The sequence below is a fragment of the Siniperca chuatsi genome, linkage group LG3 (assembly GCF_020085105.1).
Source record: "Siniperca chuatsi isolate FFG_IHB_CAS linkage group LG3, ASM2008510v1, whole genome shotgun sequence".
Classification (NCBI taxonomy): Eukaryota; Metazoa; Chordata; class Actinopteri; order Centrarchiformes; family Sinipercidae; genus Siniperca; species Siniperca chuatsi.
The window spans coordinates 31,812,390-31,834,951 of record NC_058044.1 but is presented as its reverse complement, the minus strand read 5'-3'; the positions used below and the strand labels follow the sequence as shown (position 1 = coordinate 31,834,951).

Genomic DNA, 22,562 nt, shown 5'->3' with positions numbered 1-22,562 from the left:
TGTTTAGAAACAAATGTCTGAATTTCCTTTACACAGACTTTAACAGTGAATGGTTCATTCTCTGCGGATAAACAGTATGTAAAGAGAGGCCTACATATTAAAAGAAGTCTTCAACATGTAAGTGTATTATCGGATTGGGAATATGTTCCAATAACCATATCCATGTATTTATTGCCATTACTTGAACCACTAACACAGGCTTCCACTCTTTCCCATGATTCCTTCTCTTGGCAGCACTGATCACACACTCACTCTCTCCCTCATGTATCTCGTTAGGTCAGTTAGAAAGAAGACTGAGGCAAACGTGTGTCAGCCGGCAGACCACAGGCCAGATACCAGAGGGGAGCCACCGTGCACTAACCCCCCCGCCCCCCCTCCACTGTACATCACACGACAGTGTTTTGGTAGAATCTTTAATTAAAAATGTTAATAAAAACACATGCGACTTGACGTTCGGTCATTTCAGAGGGATCCCTCCTCTGTTGCTCTTCTTGAGGTTTAAATCTTTTTCCCTGTTAAGGTTTCGGGGTTTAAGGATAGAAGGCAGATCCCTCTGAGACACATTTGTGATTCGGGGTGATATACATGAAGTCTGCGTTCTTCTGTCTTCCTTCCGATGTCTTCCTCAGAAAGGATATTCGCTCCACAGGCTGAAAGGCAAAGAACACAATCATTACCAACAAATTCAGCCCAACTTTGTTAATATGAATCTGTGTCTGCAGTTAGGGCTGAATTTCATTCTACACTTTTCAGCAGTACATGGATTTTGCCTAAATTAAATGCAGACTAAAATGAGTCAGAATTCTGATTTACTGTAAATCACTCTGATCACAGAATAATTACAGAAGAGTGTGAGTCCAGGCAGGCTGGACTGGAAGCTTTCTTTAATGACAGTGTTTGATACTCAGGGCTATGGACACATCTTGGTCGGTACTAAGAAAGCATAGAGGTTTAATCCTCAGCCTTAGCAAGAGCTGGATTTCTTTTTTTCATGGCACGATACATTCTCCATTTGTTACTGACAGTAAGCGATAAACAGTAAGTGTGGCGACCTGCATTCATGCATGGCTGCCATGTTTCTTAGCTTATGAATTAGGGGGGCATTATTTATTAGTGGAGTTCACAGAAAACAAGATGGCTGACAGCTTTGCTCTAGAGTGCACAGTGATTAAATGACTGTTCCGGGATACCGTGTGTTCCCTTCATGTCGCCACTTGAACACATTGAGTGATAGCAAGCCTTATGATAATAAACATTACGCACCACGCGTTATTCACCAAATGTTTTCAGCTATCCTGCTTTCATCGGGGGGGGGGCCTGCAGCCTTTTCTGGTTTACTTATGTACAGTCCATTGATCAGTCATGTGATCACTGTAGATACTAAATATACCAAATAACATTACCATCATCTTTTAAAACGGAATCTATTATAAAATACCATTATTATTCTAAGTGGATACAAAATGCTCTTTATCAAATGCCCTCTATTATCTTAAGCCATAAAAATGTTAACTTTCCATTTTTAATAAATGGAACAAAAATCACTGTGCACTCAATCTACAGTTAACACTTCCATCCTTTAACTAAGGTCCACTGGATTCTAACTGATCTAATAAAAAGAAGTGAAGTTTTTTATGAGAACAGTTTGTGATTAGGATTGTGATTGGATTCGGCTGCTAACATTATCTGCAGAGACAAACGCAGCTTTGGTAGTGTGGCAGTGCTTCACTGATTCGAAATAATGGAACTGATGTCAGTTTCCTTTTAGTTAGCACGATGCGTTTATGAGGAGGTCTTTGATATGAATCCCAGGCTCATAACAAATTATACTGTAATGTATCATTTCTGATAAGAGCAGTGATGTAATCATGTCATTGTTATGGTGCACAGAATGAGACTGTAATGTTGTTATCATGCAAGGTGTGACCCTGGTCCTTTACCAAAGCATTTCATGCACAGCTGCTCATTCTCAAATCAGCTTTTTGTTAACAAGATCAGCCAAACAGCTGTCGTGTCATTTCTCGTTAAACGTAAGTCAGGACGGCTCTCCGTTATCTCACACTTGCTTGAGAGCTTTGTGCGGTGAAGTGCAGGTAGATAAGAAATCTGTTTAGTGCTAGATGCCCTAAATCCGTTTGTTTCCTGCCATAACCTGGTTTCTCCCTGTGGAAGTTACCGCGGTGAGAATAGGAGTTAAAACCAAGTAAGCGTACGTAAGTGTGGTATGTTCAAATACTCTGGGAGATACCACCACAGCCCTGCTGCTCCGGGATGTGTGTGTGTGTGTGTGTGTGTGTTACCTCAAGTTGTACTGGGAGTCAGTGTGTGTTTGCAGCAGCAGGTCTCTGATCTCCTCAGGTGGGTTCAGACCATGAAGTTCTGCTCTCTCCCATCTCTGCAGCCTGCTGATACCTGCAAAGAGACATGATGTGATAAGTGAGCCAGTGTTTTGTTTTTTGGACCGCTTCAACTTTACCTTTCCCAAAAGGAGCAGAAAAACAGCTCCAATACTGCGCTGTACATCAAGATGTCAGTGGAGGAAAAGCATGGCCATAACGTCTGTGGGATCAGCCACAGATTTATGAACTGGAGTTCAGGCGATCTTTCTCAGTCACTAGCGTCACGCTGGGGGAGTCAACCATGGAAACATGCCCCAAATCAATCTTCCATCAGTAGTGCTTTTATTTAATACATCATTAAAGCTGCAATTACAAATGTCTTTTGGCCACTTCCGAGCAACCTCTGACCCATTATCACTGTATATAAAGTTGAGATGGTGAATGTATTAGCAAACAGTTGCCCATTTAAACATCCAACAGACACAGGGCAACTTTAGCATCTATTTGGAGTTGTTTTTATGGGCACCCAGTGAATTTAAGTCCAATATTCTCGTCGCTAACTTTGTTTGTCTGCCGTTTGGTACTGGGCAGGTAGCTAACAGCTGCCTGTTGAGAACGGAAACGAGGTTAACAGCAGCAGGAAGACTGAACCAAACAGTAAAGTTGTGGGCCGTAAAACCAAACAAAGAGCTTAAAGTGGCTAAAAAGCTCCGTACTGTCACTGTCTGCCACTGGAAACTGTAGATAAGCCACAGTCTCGGGATTACATTTGTAGTGTAACATGTTCAAAACATCGACCTATTGTTACGGCCGTGACAGTGCGTCTGTATTTCCAGTTCTTTTTCCCGTTTTTGTCTGTGTCTGTGTGTGTGTGTGTGTGTGTGTGTGTGTGTGTTGGCGTGGCCGTGGCTGGTCCTCCCGTGTCTCTTTACTGGCTCTCGGCTCCACTGCTCTCACTCACCTGGCGTTCATCTACCTATCACCCTGCCCAGTCTACACACCTGGCTCCTCTTAGCTCATCTCCTGCATTAAATCTACTCCGTCACTTCATCCATTCATCGGCAGATTGAATGGATGAAGTTGAATGGATCGCGGTAGTAACGAGTCAGCCAAGTTCTGCTACGAGTAAGCTTTTGACTGTTCTGCTTCCTGTCTGCCTGCAATCTGCTAACCTGTTTTGTGCTTGAGGATCACTGCTTGCCTGCCTGCCTCCCGCTTCTTCCTGCCTGTCAGCCAGGCTTCCCTCTGCCACTCCACCGCCACTACCTCCACTTCCTCCCTGCCTGCTCTGGATTCCAAACCCTGGCTTTCACCCCCCATCATTTCCATATTTATTAATAAACCTTTTTTACCTTCATACCCCTTGTCTGAGTCCAGCCTTTCAGGAAATCATAACATCTATTTAACTGGACTTGTTGAAGGGTGTTGTTTTATCTTTTTTGTTAGAGCTAGGCTAGCAATTTACCCCTGCTTGCCATCTGTGTGCTAAGCTAGGCTAATCACATCCTGGGCACACAAAGACTAAACTAATATTGATCTTCTCAATTCAAGTGCGGATCTAGAGAATTATTCATGGAGTGGCAGAAATATATATATACTGATTTTAATCACAAACAATCACATATATCAATATTTGCTTGGAAAAGCCCCAAATGAAGATATTTTAACTCAAAAACATTCCATTATTGTGGCACATGAGTAAAGCATTGAATAGAAATGTGGTGGACAATTAGAAATCAATCAAACTTCAGACATTTTTTCGTTGAAGAGAAGCCCATCACTTAGCCTAAAATGTGGCCACAACAGATCATTAAATGTGTTCATTTATGTTTTTAATGTGTTATTTTTAAAATGAATGATCCAAATGAATGTGTTAAATTTGACAGCCCTAATATATATAATTACAATATACAGCTTCAACCCCCTGCATGCCCATCAATGTTTCCCAACAGATTTCTGAAATAAGATTCAAAGTGATCAGTAAGTATGCAAGCTTTCTTTAAGGGTTTAAATGGGCTCCTAGAGAGCTACATAAAGACCATATTCACCAATCGTGTCACTTACACTCTGCGAAGCCTCACATTCAGTGTTGCCAACGATCCGAGACATCCAGTGTGTATGCAGTAATGCTGATTAAACTGATTTGGCTTTTTGTTTGGGGCTCGGAGCGAGTGATTTTAGTGCTTTTTAAACTGGCTGCTTCTGTATGTTGCACTTGCATGACTGATCTGAAATTTAGACAAGTTGGTCTACAGAATGAGCAGTTTCAGGCAATCTCCAGACAATCGGAAGCTCCGGTGAACATCAGTAGAGTCAAACACTTTTACCAGCTCACAGCCCACCAATATGACAGCTACAGTAGCTTAGCTTGGAAACTAGCGATATGAGCACCGAATATGATGAATTTACTGTTTATCAGAGCACAAATGAGACAAGAATTAGGTTGGAAAAACTATGCACACCGCCGGACCGGGCCTCACTGCTACTACCCTACATGATGAAGCAGAACTGCATAAAGGAAGAAATCAGTTCAGGGAAATCCATGGGGGAAATGCAAAGGGGACATAACAGTATTTCAGTTGACACTACTTTATCTTATCTCTGTTTTTATGCCAAAGCCAGATATTCCACAGTGTGTACATGTGTAGGGATGTTACCGGTGCAGGGCCCAAATCTCCAGTCCAGATCAAACGCTCTGAGCTTCTGCAGCCCCTCCTCTTGGACCGTTTCACTTTCAGCCTCTGCTCCAGGCAAAAGATTCAGAGAGAATTCAAGTCACTACAAACAAAGTACCAGAGATGAATGACACCGGTCCAAAATCAATAATATTCTACTCAAATCAACATCAAAAAATGTCATTTTAAATCAACGGTAGCACCAAAACAATACTACAATAACTCCAATGACTTACTCATAATGTAAAGTGGACATGACATCTTGAATTTTACATTCAAGCACATAGAACAATGGAAAAGCTACCTGGAACTGAAGGAAACACCAATTCAAAAGAGAAGCTGCTGACTGAGCTCTGGAGTCACTGACTGTCACTGAGGGGGAACACAGAACACACTGAAGCACTGATCACCTGTCTGTGGAGGAGGAGGCCTCTTCGCTCGTCCCCCCCCCCTCCTTGCTTTCTTCACCACCTTGAATGAATCAGTTATGAGTCCACGCTTGGTTGTCATGGTGACTGATCTAGAACACACACACAGATAATAGAGCCTTAATAACAGTGAGTGAGGGGATTTTATTCTGAAAGGATGTTAATAGTTGTGAATGAGAAAATCGAAAAAGACCAGAGCTCGGGTCGCCGGGCCGGGCCGTCTGCTGATTTGGTAATAGTTGTCACGTTTGACGCACACAAATGAGAGGGGTTGAAGAGATGCCAGTGCAGTTATTAAGTATTATTTTCTGCACATTTAAAATGAACTACAGGGTAAACCAACCACAATCCAGTTCTATCAGCTCTCAATGCGTGGAGATGACAGGGCTTACTTCTGCAGCTGAAGCACTCACATTTGTTCAAATCCAACTCATTTAATTCACCTTAAGAGGCATGTTAGTAGCTGCTGCCTCTCAGGTGTAAACACTATTTATATTCAAATGAAGAATTAACAAGGCAGTTTCAGCTATGAAGTTTTAATAATCATTAGTTCCAAAGCAATAATGAAGTGTCCAAAACATTCACGTTAACCTCGTATGTACAGCTGAGTCTGCGCACAGGCTGCACTACTACTGCTGTGAGCGCGCAGCCTGCTGTGAGCGCGCAGCAACAGCCCGCCGCCCCGGGCCTGCTCAGGTTCTTCTGTCCCGAAGCTGCACTCTGATATGGTCCCAGCAGATCCTATGGAAAAAGCTGGTGACTTCTGCTGACCTGCTTCTTACAAACATATATCCCGGTGGGACAGTGCTGCGACGAACCGCTGCCCTCCTCTCCCACGGGACCCCGCTGGGACCTCACGGGACCCGGCTGGGACACCGCGGGACCCCGGCTGGGACACCGCGGGACCCCGGCTGGGCTTCGGCTGCACGCACGCGCAGTGTCATCTCTCAGTAACGTTACTTGATTCCATTTCGGACGACTTGACCATTCAAAACAGCTACAGTATGGCTACGTATCGACACTCAGAGCTGCAGGAAACAAGCTAATGTCTCATGCTAAGCTCGACACAACACACCCGGTTCAGCAGCTAAAGGCTTCTGCCACCTGCGGAGCTGACCTCGGGACTGCGGTGCCGGGCGGGCCTCTTCCTGCCGTCTGCAGCGACACGGGACGACGGCGCGTCTTCTTCCTAGTGTTGTGTCCTGCGCAAAAGATGCGGCTCTGAGAGCCGATGCTTTGTAGTGAATCAGAAGAGCCCAGTTTTTTTCTATTCGCTGCTTCCCTCAGTGCTCAGCCTGAGCTCTGCTCGAGGCAGAACTTTGTTTTGATTGGTCAGCAATGGCATCGCGGCCAATCAGATGTGAGGATATGGGATCATACCATTATGTAAAAACAGAGAGGGGGGTGCTGAGAAGTGGAGCGACGCTCCACTCAGTGTCGTTAAGTTGCAGTGGAGTCCTCTGTTAGGGTTTGGGTTACAGAATAAATGCACAAAATTAGACAATTATAAGGATTCTCATAAAACACTGCACATGAAAGGGTTTTCAACACATAAACCATTCATTTTTGCAAAGTTATGGTAAAATAAAGGCCTACAAAAAATTGAGAGCCGTTCAGGAGTCGAAAGAGCCGACTCTTTTTTTGGAGCTGAGCCAAAAGAGCCGGCTCTCTGAAAAGAGCCGAACTTCCCATCACTACTTCTTCCGTCTGCGCTGGACTCCACACTGCTGGGCGCCGGTGCTGCCGCCTGCCGTTTGTTTCGCACATTACAACAAAATAATCACTACTTCATAAGGTTCATCTGACAGAGGTTGGTGTTTGTAGCACCTTAACCTTCCTTAGAGGAGGGGGTTGGGTGTGGTTCGGTGGTGGATATAGTTTTTAGTCAAAAGTTTGATAAGATTCATCAAATATACAGTAGCAATTGTAAAAGTGGCCATGGCTTAATGTTGCTATTGTTGACCCTGAAGTCATCACCATATAGAATCCATAAATATATTTTTACATGTTAAAAATACACAAAAAACGCAATGCGTCAGTTCCAGGACCTTGTGTTTTGCATCCTGGCTCAAAGGGTTTGTGTAGCATTCACGTCATATGGGATGGATGATAGACATATAGGATAGCTTTCCATGGATATGACTTACCAGTTTTCACAACTCAAGAAGTTGTATGACTGCAGAGTACTTTGCATTGAAAAAATAGCACTATATCCATTGCTAAATGTGTGTTTGATTATCTTGAACGACAGACATTGACTAATGTGAGGCATCCACTTCTCAGTCGATGTTGATGGTATTTACAAGTCAGAAACTGTAAATGACCGTAAATCCCATACTACATAAATGCAGTATAACTGGGGCATTAAAAGGAGCAGAGCCATTGTTACTGGTATTAGTTAAACCTGTGCTTATCTTGATGTAACAGTTCAAAATGTCTGCTATGAAAAAGGTCTATAGTGTCAGCTCTTGAAGGGCAAAGCCTTTACAAAATACATCTTCACTTCCCTTTTGTTCCTGCAGCTGTTTTTCTGTGCCTCTCTTTAGAGGACATTATCACAGTACACAATGTGAATAACTCACTAGATACATTGTGTTAATACTTTAGGTTCTTGAAATCACATAACTGTGAATACAAGCCTTTCTGAGATTCTCTGTCTTACAACATTAAATCTGTCTTTATCCTGAGTAACCCTTCTCATAGCAAAGTCTCGAGGTTCAAGGCTGAGATAATAATGTCTGCTCTCTGTCTTCTCTCAGTTACTCACTCTGTTAACATAAGGCAAGCATGGGCTTCTGCTCTTTAAAACAATAAGCTGTTAGTACCTTTCAATTACTTGTTAAAACATGAACCTTTAGTTGTTACATCACAATTTATCCCCCTACTTTGGAGCCTCCATAATAGGAGACATGTTGAAAATCATTTTCTTGCTATAGAGATCTGAAGTAAAACCAGAAATACTTCTGTTCCAGAATGATGACAACCTCATTCAAAATCACACTGACACCTGCAATAACACAAATTACTAAAACAAAATCCAGCCTTGAACATAAACCTGCTCAGTAGTATGTTGTGTTGTTCATGTTCACTCCATATATCAGAATCAGAAATCCTTTATTGATCCCCGAAGGGAAACTCTTTGTTACAGCAGCTCGCCTTTACGTCAGCGCACACAGGAGAAGTACTAGCAAAAAAAATAAATAATACAATACACTATAATACAGGTCAGAAAATAAATTAAGTACCAGGTGGGTATAAGTATAAAATAAAATAAAAATAGTATAATAATAATAATAAAATAAAATATATGGAAATTAAAAGAAAAGATCTAATGTTACTGTTTATTTAATACTTGTGTTTTTTAGCTATTGTCTAATTTTTTTTTTTAGCTGTCTTCAACAAACGCCATTTCCTGTAGCCCCAAGACCTTTTAGGTTAGGTGACCAGCTCGACAGAAGAGACTCCCTGTCCTGCTAGTTGAATGGCAGATATATTTTTTAGACAGAAGATATTTCAGCTAAAAAGTGTGGCATTAAAGGAGAGCATTGGTAGATATCATGGATGAGAGAGAAACCAACAGTTACAGTGACTTATTATGTGTGCTGCCGTGCTAGTAAAGCTTCATGGGAACTGCAGGTTTAACAGAGTCCCTCAAGTCCCAAGAAACGATGTGTTTGTCATCATGAATTATTTCATTAATTTAACTGGATGAAGACCAGCTGCAACAATGTTATATGACAAGAGCAGCTATATGTCTATAGTTACTGCTGCTTTTGTTTTTATAACAATGGCATTTTAATTCAATCTAATAATAAGAAGAAGAATAAGAAATATAGCGGCAATTTGTACGTTCAAACCCTTTTTCGCTCAACAGGAGGAAGCAGCTCAATTAGCCAAACCTAAAGCCACTAGCAGCAACGAGTGGGTGTCAGGCTTCACAAAGCCGAGCAAAGTCACTTCAGCTACTTTAATTCTGCTTAAAGAAGGATTGAGACCAATGTGATTTTTCGTTATTCCACACCCATTTTTTGCATTTGTAGTGCACCTTAGTGGTCGATGTGAATGAAACTTCCAGGGTATGTTTCAGGTACTTCTGTGGACATAACCTTTAAGTTTTGTGATGACTGAGCCAACAGTTGTTGACTTTGGTCTGTTTACGTAGTGAGCCATGCCCCTTTTCAAGTTCATTGGTCAATATCTCGAAAACTAAATAAAATATCAACAAGCCTTATGCAACATTTGATAAGCTTGGTCCAATGATGATCCACCAAACATTTGGTAACAATCGGACCCATGGTTTAGGAGGAGATCTCAAAAATGTTTTTCAAAAAATTAAAAATGGCGGAAAATCTAGTTAGGCGAACATTATTGGTCCATGAGGCTTTCTTGTAGAGCACATTGAGCTGGGGTGGTCTGTCAAAATTGTAACTTTTTTGGCTGTAAATTATAGCACCACCTTTAGGCCGATTAGAATTCTAGTTTTTGTGAAGCACTTCTTTGTCATCTCCAGTTATGGTACCAAGTTTGTCTCTTGCTCGTTCCAGCTCATAGCAAATGGAGGGAAGGCATAAAAAACAGATAACGATGAACAGACACTTCAGATTGTGGTTAATACTTGCCCCCAGACCACGCTTCTGGTGAAATTCTATCCACCAGGTTTTGAGGTACAGTTTTTTGGCATTTGTGGCGCCCCCTATGGGTCGGGCTCAAAATGCTTTGGCACGCCTATTCCCAAACACGGACTGAACATATCCACCAAAATGACGATGCTTCGACAAACCGTTAATAAGGTATGGCCATTTTCCTGCTAAGCCCCGCCTTTGAGAGAATATTTTGGTTGATGTACTTTGTTTGCATTCCCATTAGCTTCCACAAAGTGGTTGCAGGGTCCAGATAAAAATTGTGCTGATGTGATCTTTGTGGCTAATGCTTCAGTCATGTGGATGGATGTAATCTTTACAATGAAAATGATGGTGATGATGATGGAAGTTAACCTAATGATGATGATAATGGGTGACAGGAAGGCAGAGCACAATTGCAGCCTCTCTCTCTCTCTGCCTCACTGGTCGTACATATAAAAATCAATACAAATCTTTTTTTACCTATTTTACAGCCTTCTTCCTTGGTTTTTCCTTCTCTATGTCTCCCTTATCCCTTCATCCAGACAGATCACTTACCGTATAATCTAATCTAAGGTGTGTGTGTATGTGCGAGTATGTGTGTGTACACGCTTGAGTGTTAACTGCTGGAGAGAAATGCCACGCTCTCTATGTTTTTACATTGAAGTGAAGGGAATGCAATGCATCGTGGAGCCAGCGGTGCTGGGAACCCCATTGAAATCGCTCAGATTTTCAGGTCCCGAGCAGCGACTGCTGCGAGGTCCCTATTGTATTCCTTGTGTTTAAAAAAATATGTAAAATCACTGAAACATGTTAGAATAAAGCAAAGTAATAACATAAATCTCATGAAGAATATGTACGATTTCACGGTGAAACGAAAGTTTCTAGGACAAATGGCACAGGAGCCAAAGAATGGCGACAAAGTAACTAGAATGGGCAATGAGAAATTACACGCGAGAGCTGGAAGATGTTGGCTGTGGCTGCTGTTTTCAATCCTTTAGTGCCTCCTACAGGTAAAATTCTATCAAATGCTACAGACTTGTTCAGCATTGCCAGCTGTACAACTTCACTAAATGTGGTTATCATGGCCTTAGCAGGATTCAAACTCACAACTGACAAGGGGATACAATTGGCAACACCTTAAACCACTGCACTATTCAGACACACTGTTACCAGACAACAAAAGAAGACTGTTTTTTAAAATGCATATCAATCTAAATGCTAAATAATAACATTAAAGAGTGCAGGAGTTGCACTGAATGATTGACATAAAGTTTAAAGCCACTTTCTTCATGAGGGCAACGTTATAAGAGGGACTGGCCAGAGGCAGCATCAATACCAGAACCTTGCTATCTAACAGGGAAGCTAACCATTACCAGGGCCTGACCACAGAGTCAGTCAAGTCTGTAGATGATCCTGCCAAAGTTCCGGGTGGATTGGATGAAGTATGTCCCAAAAGTAGCAAAAAATGTGTTTTTCAAAAAATCTAAAATGGCGGAATATTTTTCTAGGCGCAAATGGACTTGGCCTTTATCAGTCAAATCGGCATCATCCAAGGAACACACTCCACAAATACTGTTTTGCTACACCTCACGGTTCATGAGTTATTAGCCAAAAGGTAAAACACATAATAAATGACCACATGGTGGTGCAATAGGTATCATGTTTTAATATGTTAAGCATTTTCACATGGGGCAGCTGTCCATATATGAATAAATATGAATACTTTAGCACTTGTAGTTGTTGAGACTTTAGCTTTCAAACAGTGCTCCCATAGACTTCCCATTATAAATTGTAATACTTAAAAAAATGTGTAAAATCACTGAAACATGTTAGAATAAAGAAAAGTAACAGCATAAATCTCATGAAGAATATGTACTATTGCATGTAAATATTTGATGTTGAAGCGAAGTTTCTAGGACAAACGGTACAGGAGTAGTTAGATGTCAAAAAAAGGGCGAAATAATAATAAATAATAAAGAACAAAGATAACAAAAGAAGAGAACAAAAGTGTGTGCCAGCTCTCACATTAATAAATATTTTTTCGTAGAAGAACATTCACACCCAATAATAAAGCTTTTTTTTGCAGAAGAACACAGGATTTGAATAACAATAGTGTGAATGTTTAACCAGCATTCCCACTAACGAGAAAAATTGCATTTCCTGCTGAAAATGCATGGGAATGCAGAAATCTGAAATGAATTTGCCTGAATCTGAAATCTGAAAGCTCAAATGTATTAGACTAGACAGCTCAAAAACCTGGAAGCTGAAATGTAAAACTGGTAGAACTGGGAGTTGTAAAAGTTGAGTTGAAAAGTTGAATAAAAACATAGATGTCCTTAAGGAGCATAACATTTTTACATTTGAATTGTTTCTGTAGCTGAAAGTTTGCAGAAGTTCAACTCAACCAAAAAACACTCAGAAGAAGAATAAATTGCAAAGCATTGCTTTACAGTGCAGAAATGTGACATTAATTGCTAGAATTGGAATCTGAACTGTATTATCTAATGAAGCTAAGAGCTGAAATGCATTGCTAGAAAAGCTGGAAGCTAAACTGCCATATTGTTGATGGTTTTCACTTCTATAAATTGTTGGGGGGAAAAGCACAATATTTGTTTGCAAGTTTTAACATTTGAATGGTTTCTGTAGCTTAATATATGCAGAATTAGTATTCCACCGGAAAAAAACACACAGAAGAAGAATGGATTACCTAAAGTAGCTGAAATAATTAGATAAGATAAAGATAAAGATAGCAAAACCAGATATTGTGTATGTATGTGTGTTATTAATAATCCCCACAAAGATGGAACAAGTATGTGTGTGTGTGGAATGCCCCACAAAGATATAAAAACCAGTGTGTGTGTGTGTGTGTAAGTCCAAAAACCAGTTGTGTGTGTTATTTTATTAACCCTCCCGCAACCCGTGGAAACGCATCAGGATCGGGAAGAAGACGCCGACGCCGAGGCTGCGTCTGCGTCTGCGTCTGCGTCTGCGTCCTGGACAACAGGGGACCATTTCACTTTGCGGTCTTTGGACAGGTACCCGGGGGCGGCAGCGGCGGCTGGTTCCGGATCCCGATTGTCCTCGTCCTCCTAATATGATAAGCATGGACCTGTTCCTGAGAGTGATCAAGGACCTGAAGGATAACCCCGAGAGCACACTTGACTGGGTGGCCGAGTATGTGAGACACCTGAACGCGCCCGAGTCCGTTTAAGGACGCGCTGTTGTAACTGTACAGGTCCAGAGCCCTGACCCGGGAGGCCTGCCGCCGTCTGTGGGATACACACCGTATGTCAATGAGCATAGGCGTCGCGGTCGACGCGCAGTGCAAAGACGTGTTCAACGGGAGAAAGACGCGGCGGGAGGTTGGTCCAGTATGGCCGAAAGGTCCGCAGCGTACCTGGTGATAATCAGACCGGGTACCAACCATGTTACCATACGAAGTTGTTTGAGGCCCACGCTTTCCAAGACTCTACGCAACAAGTTCCCATGGCTCAATTGTTTCTGCGCCCAGGTGCTGGACAGTCTTGCTCCTACGTGTGTCAACATGAGAGTTGAGACCAAGTTGGCTTCTGTGGCAAGACGGACTACGGACGCTCGGTTGGATCCAACCGACCTGTGAATGCTGTCCTTCCAACGGGGCCTATTACAGGGCCCATGCACCAACAAGGCCTTTCGGAGGGCATAAGAGGGCTACCTGCAGACGGTGAACTAGACTTCGGCCCTAGTGTGGACATCACCTTGCCTCGTACTCTTCCTCTTTTGGATACACAGCTAAGCTACACTCGTTTGTTACCATGGGCTTGAAACACAATGCCATCCACGCGATGCTCGCAAACCCGCACCTAGCGCCCTTCGACCTGATCGAGAGGCCCTGTCAAAGGCAGGATTGGACTCTGATAGACCATCTCATGGTCGTCCACAGAGTCAAAGAGAGCGACTACGTCGAGAACGATTCGCGGGCGTCCATACTGAACATGGCCCAAACGCTTGCGCGTTACTATCTCTCGGAAAACGCAGACAGTGAGTGTATAGTGCTGGTGAAGGACGGAGCGAGGGCTCACAAGCCAGCCGTGAGAGACCTCAGACTCCGCAGTACCCCAATGCCTCACATCGAGTTCTGCAAGCACAATCTGTGCGCGATAGAGTACACCGCGATGAAGCTGTTGGCCGAGATGGGCATGAAGAACAAGTTGTTCCTAGTGACCGGGGCTACAGGAGACCCCTCGGAGGATAAGAGTCCGGAAACAACCTCGGTCGATAACCTTGTTACGTTCCACCAGAAGTACCTGGACCATCAGGAACATTTGGACGACGAGGTGTACAGGCGCAAGGTGGTTGACGACCGTGCCCCGGAATACGGTGAGCTGCCCGAGGTGGATCCGCGCTACGTGGACGGGGCGATAGAGAGACCCGTGGGTTTGGAGAGCGTTTTTGTGGCCACATTCGCAGACCCCGAGGTTGAGCGCCTGTCTGTGTTGAGAGCCGCCTGTCTGGTGTGCAAGAGCACAGAGGCCGACACGCTCCTCGTTGAGCTGGCCAATGAGCTGAAGGGCAACGTGACTGTGTGCACCGGAGACTCGGACGTGGTAGCGGTGCTGACCGCGTGCGGACGAGAGGGTCTCACCTTACGGATAGACAACAAGAGCTACAGTGTGAATCGCGACATGCACATGTCGGTGTTCGGAGACCTGCTGTTTGCCTGTCCCGACTACCGCGGATCTGCTATACCTGTCCTCGCCACCAGCGATGCACTAGTGATGCACCGGGAGTTCGACGCCGTGTTGGACGGTTGCGGGACGGTCGGTCTCGCGGAGGACGTAGCTAGGTATTTGTATCGCGGAGGCATCAGAGGCTCTCTGTACAGTACGTTTCTGTCTAGGTTCTTCGAGGCGGACCCGCGGACCAGACTTAACGGGCTGTTGACGGTGGACAAAGGCCTCGGCGGAAAACGTGCGGTGTGTCACATCTTTGAAACGCTGTATCCCGACTCCGGTCCGCTTGCGGGCTGTGACTATAACGGACACCCCCCCTCATGCGGAGTGAAGAGAAAGGGTTCCTGTCTCACGGAACAGAGCGAATGGGAATGCGACTACGCAAAGGGGACACCATTCAGGGACCATGTAAAGAAGCTTATGAGCGGACTCAAGCGGTTGAGCAGCGCTTACATCGGCGGAACGGTGCCGAAGGGCAGCTACGGTCGCTTCCTGAGGTTGGCTAAAGCGGGTCGACACATTTACCTTAGAGTGAAGGAGGAGTTGCTCCGAGACGAGATACTGCGTATGGAAAAGGTAATTTTCATGGCCCTGTGCGGGACAGATTACAACCTGATACCTACGGGATTCGGGATTAAGAGATTGATGATCGGAACGGTGTCTAACAAGAAGACCTTCTCGTTCTGGTGCGCGACCTGAGGTATCTATGGGAGCCCCGTACCGCAGCGGCTAGCGCTCGAAACTGTCACAACCTGGGTACACGGTTGGCCGATTTCACAAGGATCCTGGTGAATGTCAGGTGTACGCATTGGACCGAGGCGAAGTGCGAGGTGATTATCAGGAACATGAAATACGTATGGGAGCTGTGGAGCCTGCAGAAACCCGTACTGGGACCTTCGTACGGGTTCTCGGTCCGAGACGGTGTGGTAGGCTTCGCCTGTGAAGACTCTCAGCTTACGGAGGATGGCGTTGGTCTGTAAATGTCTACTGGGGACTGTTGGTTGCTGTATACGTATTCGCCCGCTATGGCGTATTCATTCCGGGTCTATGTATTGTGCGTTTACTGTATGCTATGTGTGTACAATAAAGTGACTACATTCATCCCATCCAATGTGTCTGAATAGTTTTTGTGTCTTGTTTATGTGTACTGGGGCGGGTAACGGCGCACATGGACCTGAGTGCGATCTAACAGCAATACGGGGATTCAGATCTGTTGCATCCTTGACAGTCTCCCTTACATCAGAGACACTCCGCTCTATGCTCCCATACCTTTACGGTTGGACTGTACCTAGCTCCGTTTGACTCTGCTACTCCTGTGATCGAATCGCTCAGGCGACTGTCAGTGGTTGTATGGCCGTTGGGTTTCATTACGCTCGCTTCGGATCCCGTAGACTTACGGTCGGGGACTGTGGCTATGAGGGCTACGGCCGTTGGGTTTCGTTACGCTCGATTCGGATCCCGTAGACTTACGGTCGGGGACTGTGGCTATGAGGGCTAAGGCCGTTGGGTTTCGTTACGCTCGATTCGGATCCCGTAGACTTACGGTCGGGGACTGTGGCTCTGGAAACCCTTACGTCGGCGCGCTCGGACGGTGGTTGGTTGTTACGGGCTCCGGGTGGATGGGTGGTTGTATATGGCGGGTCTGATATGGGTTAGTCTATGTGCAACGGAAACCTGTGGAGGTATATGCATATATATGCTCCTCTAACTGAACAACTCGGTCTCCGCTCCTGACAACATGTTTGGTACTGCGCTCTTGATCCTTTTGTCAACTGCGGTCGCGGTACACTGCGAGATGCACACCCTCATGTACATATACATCGGTCTGTCTACACCTGTTGCCAGAGCAGACATTCCAGAGTTCTCAGCCATGACTCTGCTGGACGGCATAGCGATTGACCACTATGACAGCGATACTCGGGTAAGGGTCCCGAAACAAGGGTGGATGGCAAAATACACTACGCCTGAATACTGGCGATCTGGTACCACATCTCGAATGCTAAAGCGGGTTCATATACAAACAGCCTTATCTATCCTGCGGACACGTATGCAACACAATGATTCCGATGTTCATGTTCTACAATGGATGCATGGATGCCGTGCGTACAAGCGGGATGACGGAACGCTGGGGTTCCACAGCGGGGTGGATGCGTACTTGTATGATGGGAAGCCCTTCGTATCCTATGACTTACATAACATATTCTGGATTGCTCATACTCCTGTAGCTGAATACACAGCACGTATGTGGAATGGTGCTGGTGTGGTTGATACAAAAGTTTCTGTGGACTACATGTATACCTTCTTTACTAAAACATGCATGGGGACCTTAAGTAAGTTCCTGGAGTGGAAAACGAAAGACGGTGCACACTGTTCCCCGAAGGTGTTTGTGTATGCTACACGGTCCGGCATCAATCGACCCATAACTCTGACATGCCTCGCGACCGGATTTACGTCGCAGGACATTGGTCTCCAGATATCGAAGGATAATGTTGTTCTGGACAGCGATGACACCTGGACTACGGATGTTTTACCGAACGGTGACGGTACCTTCCAGATGAGAAGCGCGGTAACCGTTCCTTCATCGGACACCGTCGGCTACAAGTGTACGTTCATTGCGGGATCTGGGAAGAGTATTGAAGTGGCCTGGGACGGTACATCCCGCGTTTCCTAGGGACTGTAGTGTGTACCTGTCTTCTGTGTGTGTACAACGGTGATGTGCAATGAGCAGCTTTATTGAACTGAAACACATAGACGCAAGTGGCAATAGTGGCCCTTGCGATACACAATATTGGCACAAGAGGACTTCTAACATCCCGGTTACCCATGTCACAGTGTTTGCAGATATAACACTCATATATATACACACATACAACGCCAGCCGTGACCGGAGGACAATGTGTTTATTTGATTACAGATACCCCCCACCACACACAAGGTACATATGCAACACATACACAATCGCTCCCCTCATAAGGTCATAGTCCCGGCATGGGTCTCAAAGGCTCACTCTGGTAACGGTACATATGCAACACATGTTATACAATATCTCCCCTCATAGGGTCATAGTCCCGGTATGCGTCTCGAACGCTCACTCTGGTAACGGGTTGACTGGTATCGTCCAAATCTCTCTGCAGAGCCAGTGTCACCACTTGCCTGTTGATGTAGGCGGACGCGTTGAGTTGCAGACAAACGTTGTCTGTCAAGGTCTTTACCGCCCCAATCAACCTACGCACGTCCAGCCGTCCCTGGAGCGCCCCCAGTAGGTAACGGAGATCCGCTCTCTCCGCCTCCGTGGAACGGAGTTCCTTCGTCAACTTGTCGCACTCGCTCTGTTCTCCCTGCGTAGCGTTCACGGCTTCCCTGAGTAGAGCTATGTTAGCGTCCAGCCCCGCTATCGCTCTAGATACGGTGTTTATGGCAATGTCCACCTCGGCCTCTTCTTTCTTTCTGATCAGAGTCAGGGTGTGCTCCTGTTCCATAGGATGCATGTACAGAGAGGTGAAGAAGTTTACTCCGCAAGAGAGTATGAAGTCGGTTAAGGCGCATAGCCCCCGAGCTACGTTGTGTGATAGTCCGTTACTCGACATGGTCCGTTTTGTCGCACGCCAGGGCCCCGCTGTGTCAACATCCCAGCTTACGGATCGGCGTTACTGTGCTCGTCCATTTTTTTTATTCACTGAAGGCACCTAGAGTACCGGTATCCTACTGAATATGGGGTTGATTAGACGGCACGTGGTCTGGACCGGGTTGCACGAGAATATTCCGGTTCCACTGATTAGCGGGGCTAGCCTGTCGACCAGGGCTTCCGTGGCGGCGTCGCTGGCACACATGAGTTTCTTGTCCGAGGTGAGCCCTATACTGTAAGTACCGCAGGGCCACCCCCAGCTGCGACTGCATTATGTCCGTGGCTAGCTTATCCCCGTTCACCCTCTCCACGGTATCCTTGAAAGGATCGCCGATAGGATCCAGCACGCCCTTCTCGAACTCCACCACATACCGCGTTTCGCAGAATAGCTTGTGATTGCTATCCTCCTTGTCCCGTTGTCTGCTCCTAGCGCGTCTGGCTCCGATTGCGGAGCTGAGAAGGACGAAGCAGCGTGGGCATACACGTGTAAGCGTTGGCTCGCATCAGCGGGTCCTGCGTGATGGACCCGGTGAGTCTGTCCGAGCGTCCGTTCGTGAAGATGTAGGGTCTGCGGTAGCCGCTCGCGCTGTCGGATGCGGGACAGAACCCGTTGAACGCGTCGGCGATCACCATGTCAAAGGGGCCGCCCGTGTTCACGTGCACGTCTCCGCCTCGCACGTCTTTCATGTACAGGTTAGGGATGTACACTCCAGGGGAGTCCAAGGTCTCCGGGATCACTACCGACTCACAGTACTGGTTGACGGTGTGCACCTGGTGCGTGTTGTGACTCGTGGGTTGGCAGACGATACCGGTGCCCAGTGTGTACAGGGCGGACTTTTGCCGCATGAGAGAGACTCCGCAGCCCGTGAAGCGCACCCCTCGGAACATGAGATAGGACATGCCCGAGTAGTATTTCGTGTCGTAGTGGTCCCGTATCGTGGCGTGAGTCAGCAAGGTGCTGTAGTGCATACCCATCAACACCTTGGCCAACGTGTTTCCTATCCCCGCCAGCCTTTGCAGTCTGATCGCCCACATGTAGGTGACGACCGAGGTCTCGCTGAATCCGGTGTTGGTACAGTACTTGTGTGTCAACGCGGTGGGCTCGAACAACTCGCTGACGTCGACTCAATTACGAGGCTGCACCTTGGAGAAAGCGCACTCGGCGGTCAACGTGAGACCGCGGTTGTTACCCAGATTCAGCTCGATCTCCAACTCTGGTGCCTCGAGACGCTCGTGTGGGACCTCGCCGTTCGGACTGGACTTGTTGCAGAACACTCGAGCCCCTAGAACCGCCAGGATGATCCAGTACATGAGGTTACAATAGTCCGCTTTTTCCGCGGTAAAGTTATCCGGATAGCCCCTGTTTCTTTGTTCACCCGCTCCCGTTACGAAACAGCCGGGCATGTAAGCTATCACGGAGTTGGTTCTGCTCCCCAGTACGCTCCTAAACAGCCCCATCACACCGTTGAACAGTTCTTCCAATTGCACCAAAATGGTACGTTCGGCTGCGCTGATACCCGGATCGCTCTCCTTCTCGGCAAGAGCCCGCCGCATGTGAACGGCGCAGATCGGGTCAGATACCCACGACCAATACCCTCTGCCTGTGGTCCACCCTTCCCTCAACGTGGCGTTCTGTCCCTGACATACGTTTTCCCTGAGCTCTAGCATGTCCGCCAGACCTTGGCTGTGACAAAGTCCCTGCTCTATGAAGGTCAAGTTGCAAGCTAACCGTTTGGCATGCTCCGTACCCCCGAAGTGCGTGAGCAGCTCGCTGCCGATCTGAGCGATTTCGTTCTCGATGCTGTTCATGGCGGAGGAGTTGAAGAGAGCCACCCGGGACCTGACGGTCCAGCGCTCCGGAGGGACACCCTGTCCGGTGTGGTTATTCGCAGGCTGCGGGACCACCATGTGGCGGGTGTCGACCTCGAGCAGGCACGCGGGGTTCTTTATCTTCTCGTACCAATCCCTGCTGCGAGCTAGCCGAGCAATGTCCTCCACGGGGACCGCGCCAGGGTCGTTTCTCATGAGCGCATTCACCTCGTTTTGAAGCTTCGCCCGACGCTGCTCTGTGAACAGCTCCTTCGGGTTACCTACGGGGTGCAGGCTCCGAAGGGTCACGCCGACGACCGCTCCGTCGCACTGTAGGTACGACGTGGCCGGCGATCGGTGAGCTAGCTGCTTGTAGTTGATCTCGTCGGTGTCCGCCGCAGACAGCACGTGGGACGGGTCCAGTTGATTCATCGCGGGCGGCATACAGCCTACCGTGAAGTACTCCCACTTGAAGCCTTGAGAGTTGCAGAAGGCCTTCCGTGTTCCGTGGACGTGTCCCTAACGCTGCCGTGCTCCATCTGCACTCCGTCTACGTGCACAATGGGGATTTTCTCGGTGGCCCCGCCGCCGAGTCGCAGGTAGCTCACCTTCATCTCGATCGCGCTGTCTCGGAAAGAGGAGTCGTTTGAGAAGGGCAGGTCTCTGTCGCCCAGAGCGTGCCAGTCGACTTCTCGCATGGTAAACGCGTACCCTTTGCCGGTTCCTGACGCGGTCTCGTTCGCCATGGTGTACACGGTGAACTCGGATACAAGCTTGGCGTCCTCGCTCACGACGATCTGAGAACTCGGCCCGCTGATGCTCCTCTGGGATATGATGCGGAACAGCGTGTCGCGGACCACGAGGACTTCAGGCGCGTCGCTCGCCACGACCCTTTGAGCGTTTTCCAGCGCGCAGACAAAGGACCCGGGCTGCACGTTGACCATGCCGCAGGTGAGTTCGGCCATCGCGAATATAGAGTCCAGTTTCTCCGCTCGAGTCGCTGTTTTGGTCCTTTGCGCGATCCTGTCCGTCAAGGTGGGTTGCGCGGCGCAGTACCTGAGCACCTCGATGGTCCTGGTGAGCTCCTAGGACGTACTGACTCTGTCCAGCTCTCGTCTGATCAGGTCCTTCGCGGCCGAGTTCACCGTGACGCTCAGAAGACTCCCGAACTGCATCGTGAGCACCTTGGACGTGTGCCGAAAAACCTGGCTGTACTCTCGGGTCTGCACACCGTTGCTGACGGTGTCGTAGGTGCCCTGCTGCGCCTCTCGTTGGTCCGTGATCACGTAGCGTTTGCAGAATCGCGTACCGGTGGGCACCGCTTCGTCCGGGACCATCATTTTGTACACGAACCCTGCGAGCAGGCGGCTGGTGTCTTTCTGTTGCTTGAACAGGTTCACAGGCCTCGGCCGAGATCGAACTGTTGGCGGCCGAGGGTCTGATTATTCTATCGTAGATGTAGTCCACGAATGCCGTGCTCGGGTCGGCAAGGAACGCGGGGGCCTTTACCAAACGCGAAACCGCTTCCAGCGGCTTCAGTTTGTAGCTGCTGGGGTCCATGGCTACCACACTCATGATGATAGGCGCGCTGTCTTACCTAGACCACCGTTTGTTCCAATGTCAGAGCGTTGATCGGCTGAGAGGGGTTTGTTTCTTCCTTTCAGGTGATGGGTTCCTTTCCGCGGCGGTGAGGCCCGCTGCGGCGATCTAGACGAATCTGGGCTCGTATCTGGGTTTCTTCCCGCACAGCCTATGTAGCTTAGTGACCTGCGCCCCGTGAGATGCCAGCGGGAGCTTATCTAGAGCCCTGTGCATTTCCGCGGTGCACCTGTCGTGGTACATTAGTAAGCTCGAATCGTCTCCGTGTCGCCTCAGAAGATTTTCTGCAACGACGACATCCGTGGTGGCGTCGATCGCGTTGCGTTTCAGCTTGGACAGTTTAACTACACGAGCCTGGATCGTTGCGTGGTCGTCTTCCTCGTCGCTGTCGCTGTCGTCCAGGTACTGATAACCGCCGCCGTGCACCGTGCTCAGGCTCCGCCTGTTGTTGCACAGACAACAGAAGGCCTTAAACAGCATCCAGAACATCCCACAGACTGGTCTCAGAAGTAGGTGGTAAATAGCGGCAGGGGGAGGGTATTGTAAGTAACAGAAAAGCGCCCTGGCACCGTTAACCAGAAGGGACCGAGAACCATCGGACCTGCAAACTGTGGCCGAGACCCGGGGGGGGGGAGGCGAGTGCGGAGAGCGGTTGTCACATTGCGAAAAACAACTGGCAGAGGCCGCTTTAGAAGACGGGGGTAGTTGGAAACCTTCAGAAGACAAGAGCGCTATGGTCCTTGTGAGCGGTGT

The 22,562-nt window shown here is 47.3% G+C and overlaps 1 protein-coding gene across 2 annotated transcripts; it reads right to left on the bottom strand.

Annotated features, from left to right (window-relative positions):
• Positions 1-396: 396 nt before the first annotated feature.
• Positions 397-6,746, bottom strand: pold4 (DNA polymerase delta 4, accessory subunit). Of its 2 annotated transcripts, none has more exons than XM_044190809.1 (5): positions 6,518-6,746; positions 5,425-5,534; positions 4,997-5,080; positions 2,301-2,412; positions 397-650 (listed from the first exon to the last, which is right to left on the bottom strand). In XM_044190809.1, exons 2-5 carry the CDS (start codon positions 5,522-5,524, stop codon positions 626-628), a joined length of 321 nt encoding a protein of 106 aa, XP_044046744.1. In that variant the 5' UTR covers positions 5,525-5,534; positions 6,518-6,746; the 3' UTR covers positions 397-625. The 2 variants fall into 2 exon arrangements, with proteins under 2 accessions (XP_044046744.1, XP_044046743.1); XM_044190808.1 differs by having other exon boundaries at positions 6,560-6,743.
• Positions 6,747-22,562: the final 15,816 nt, after the last annotated feature.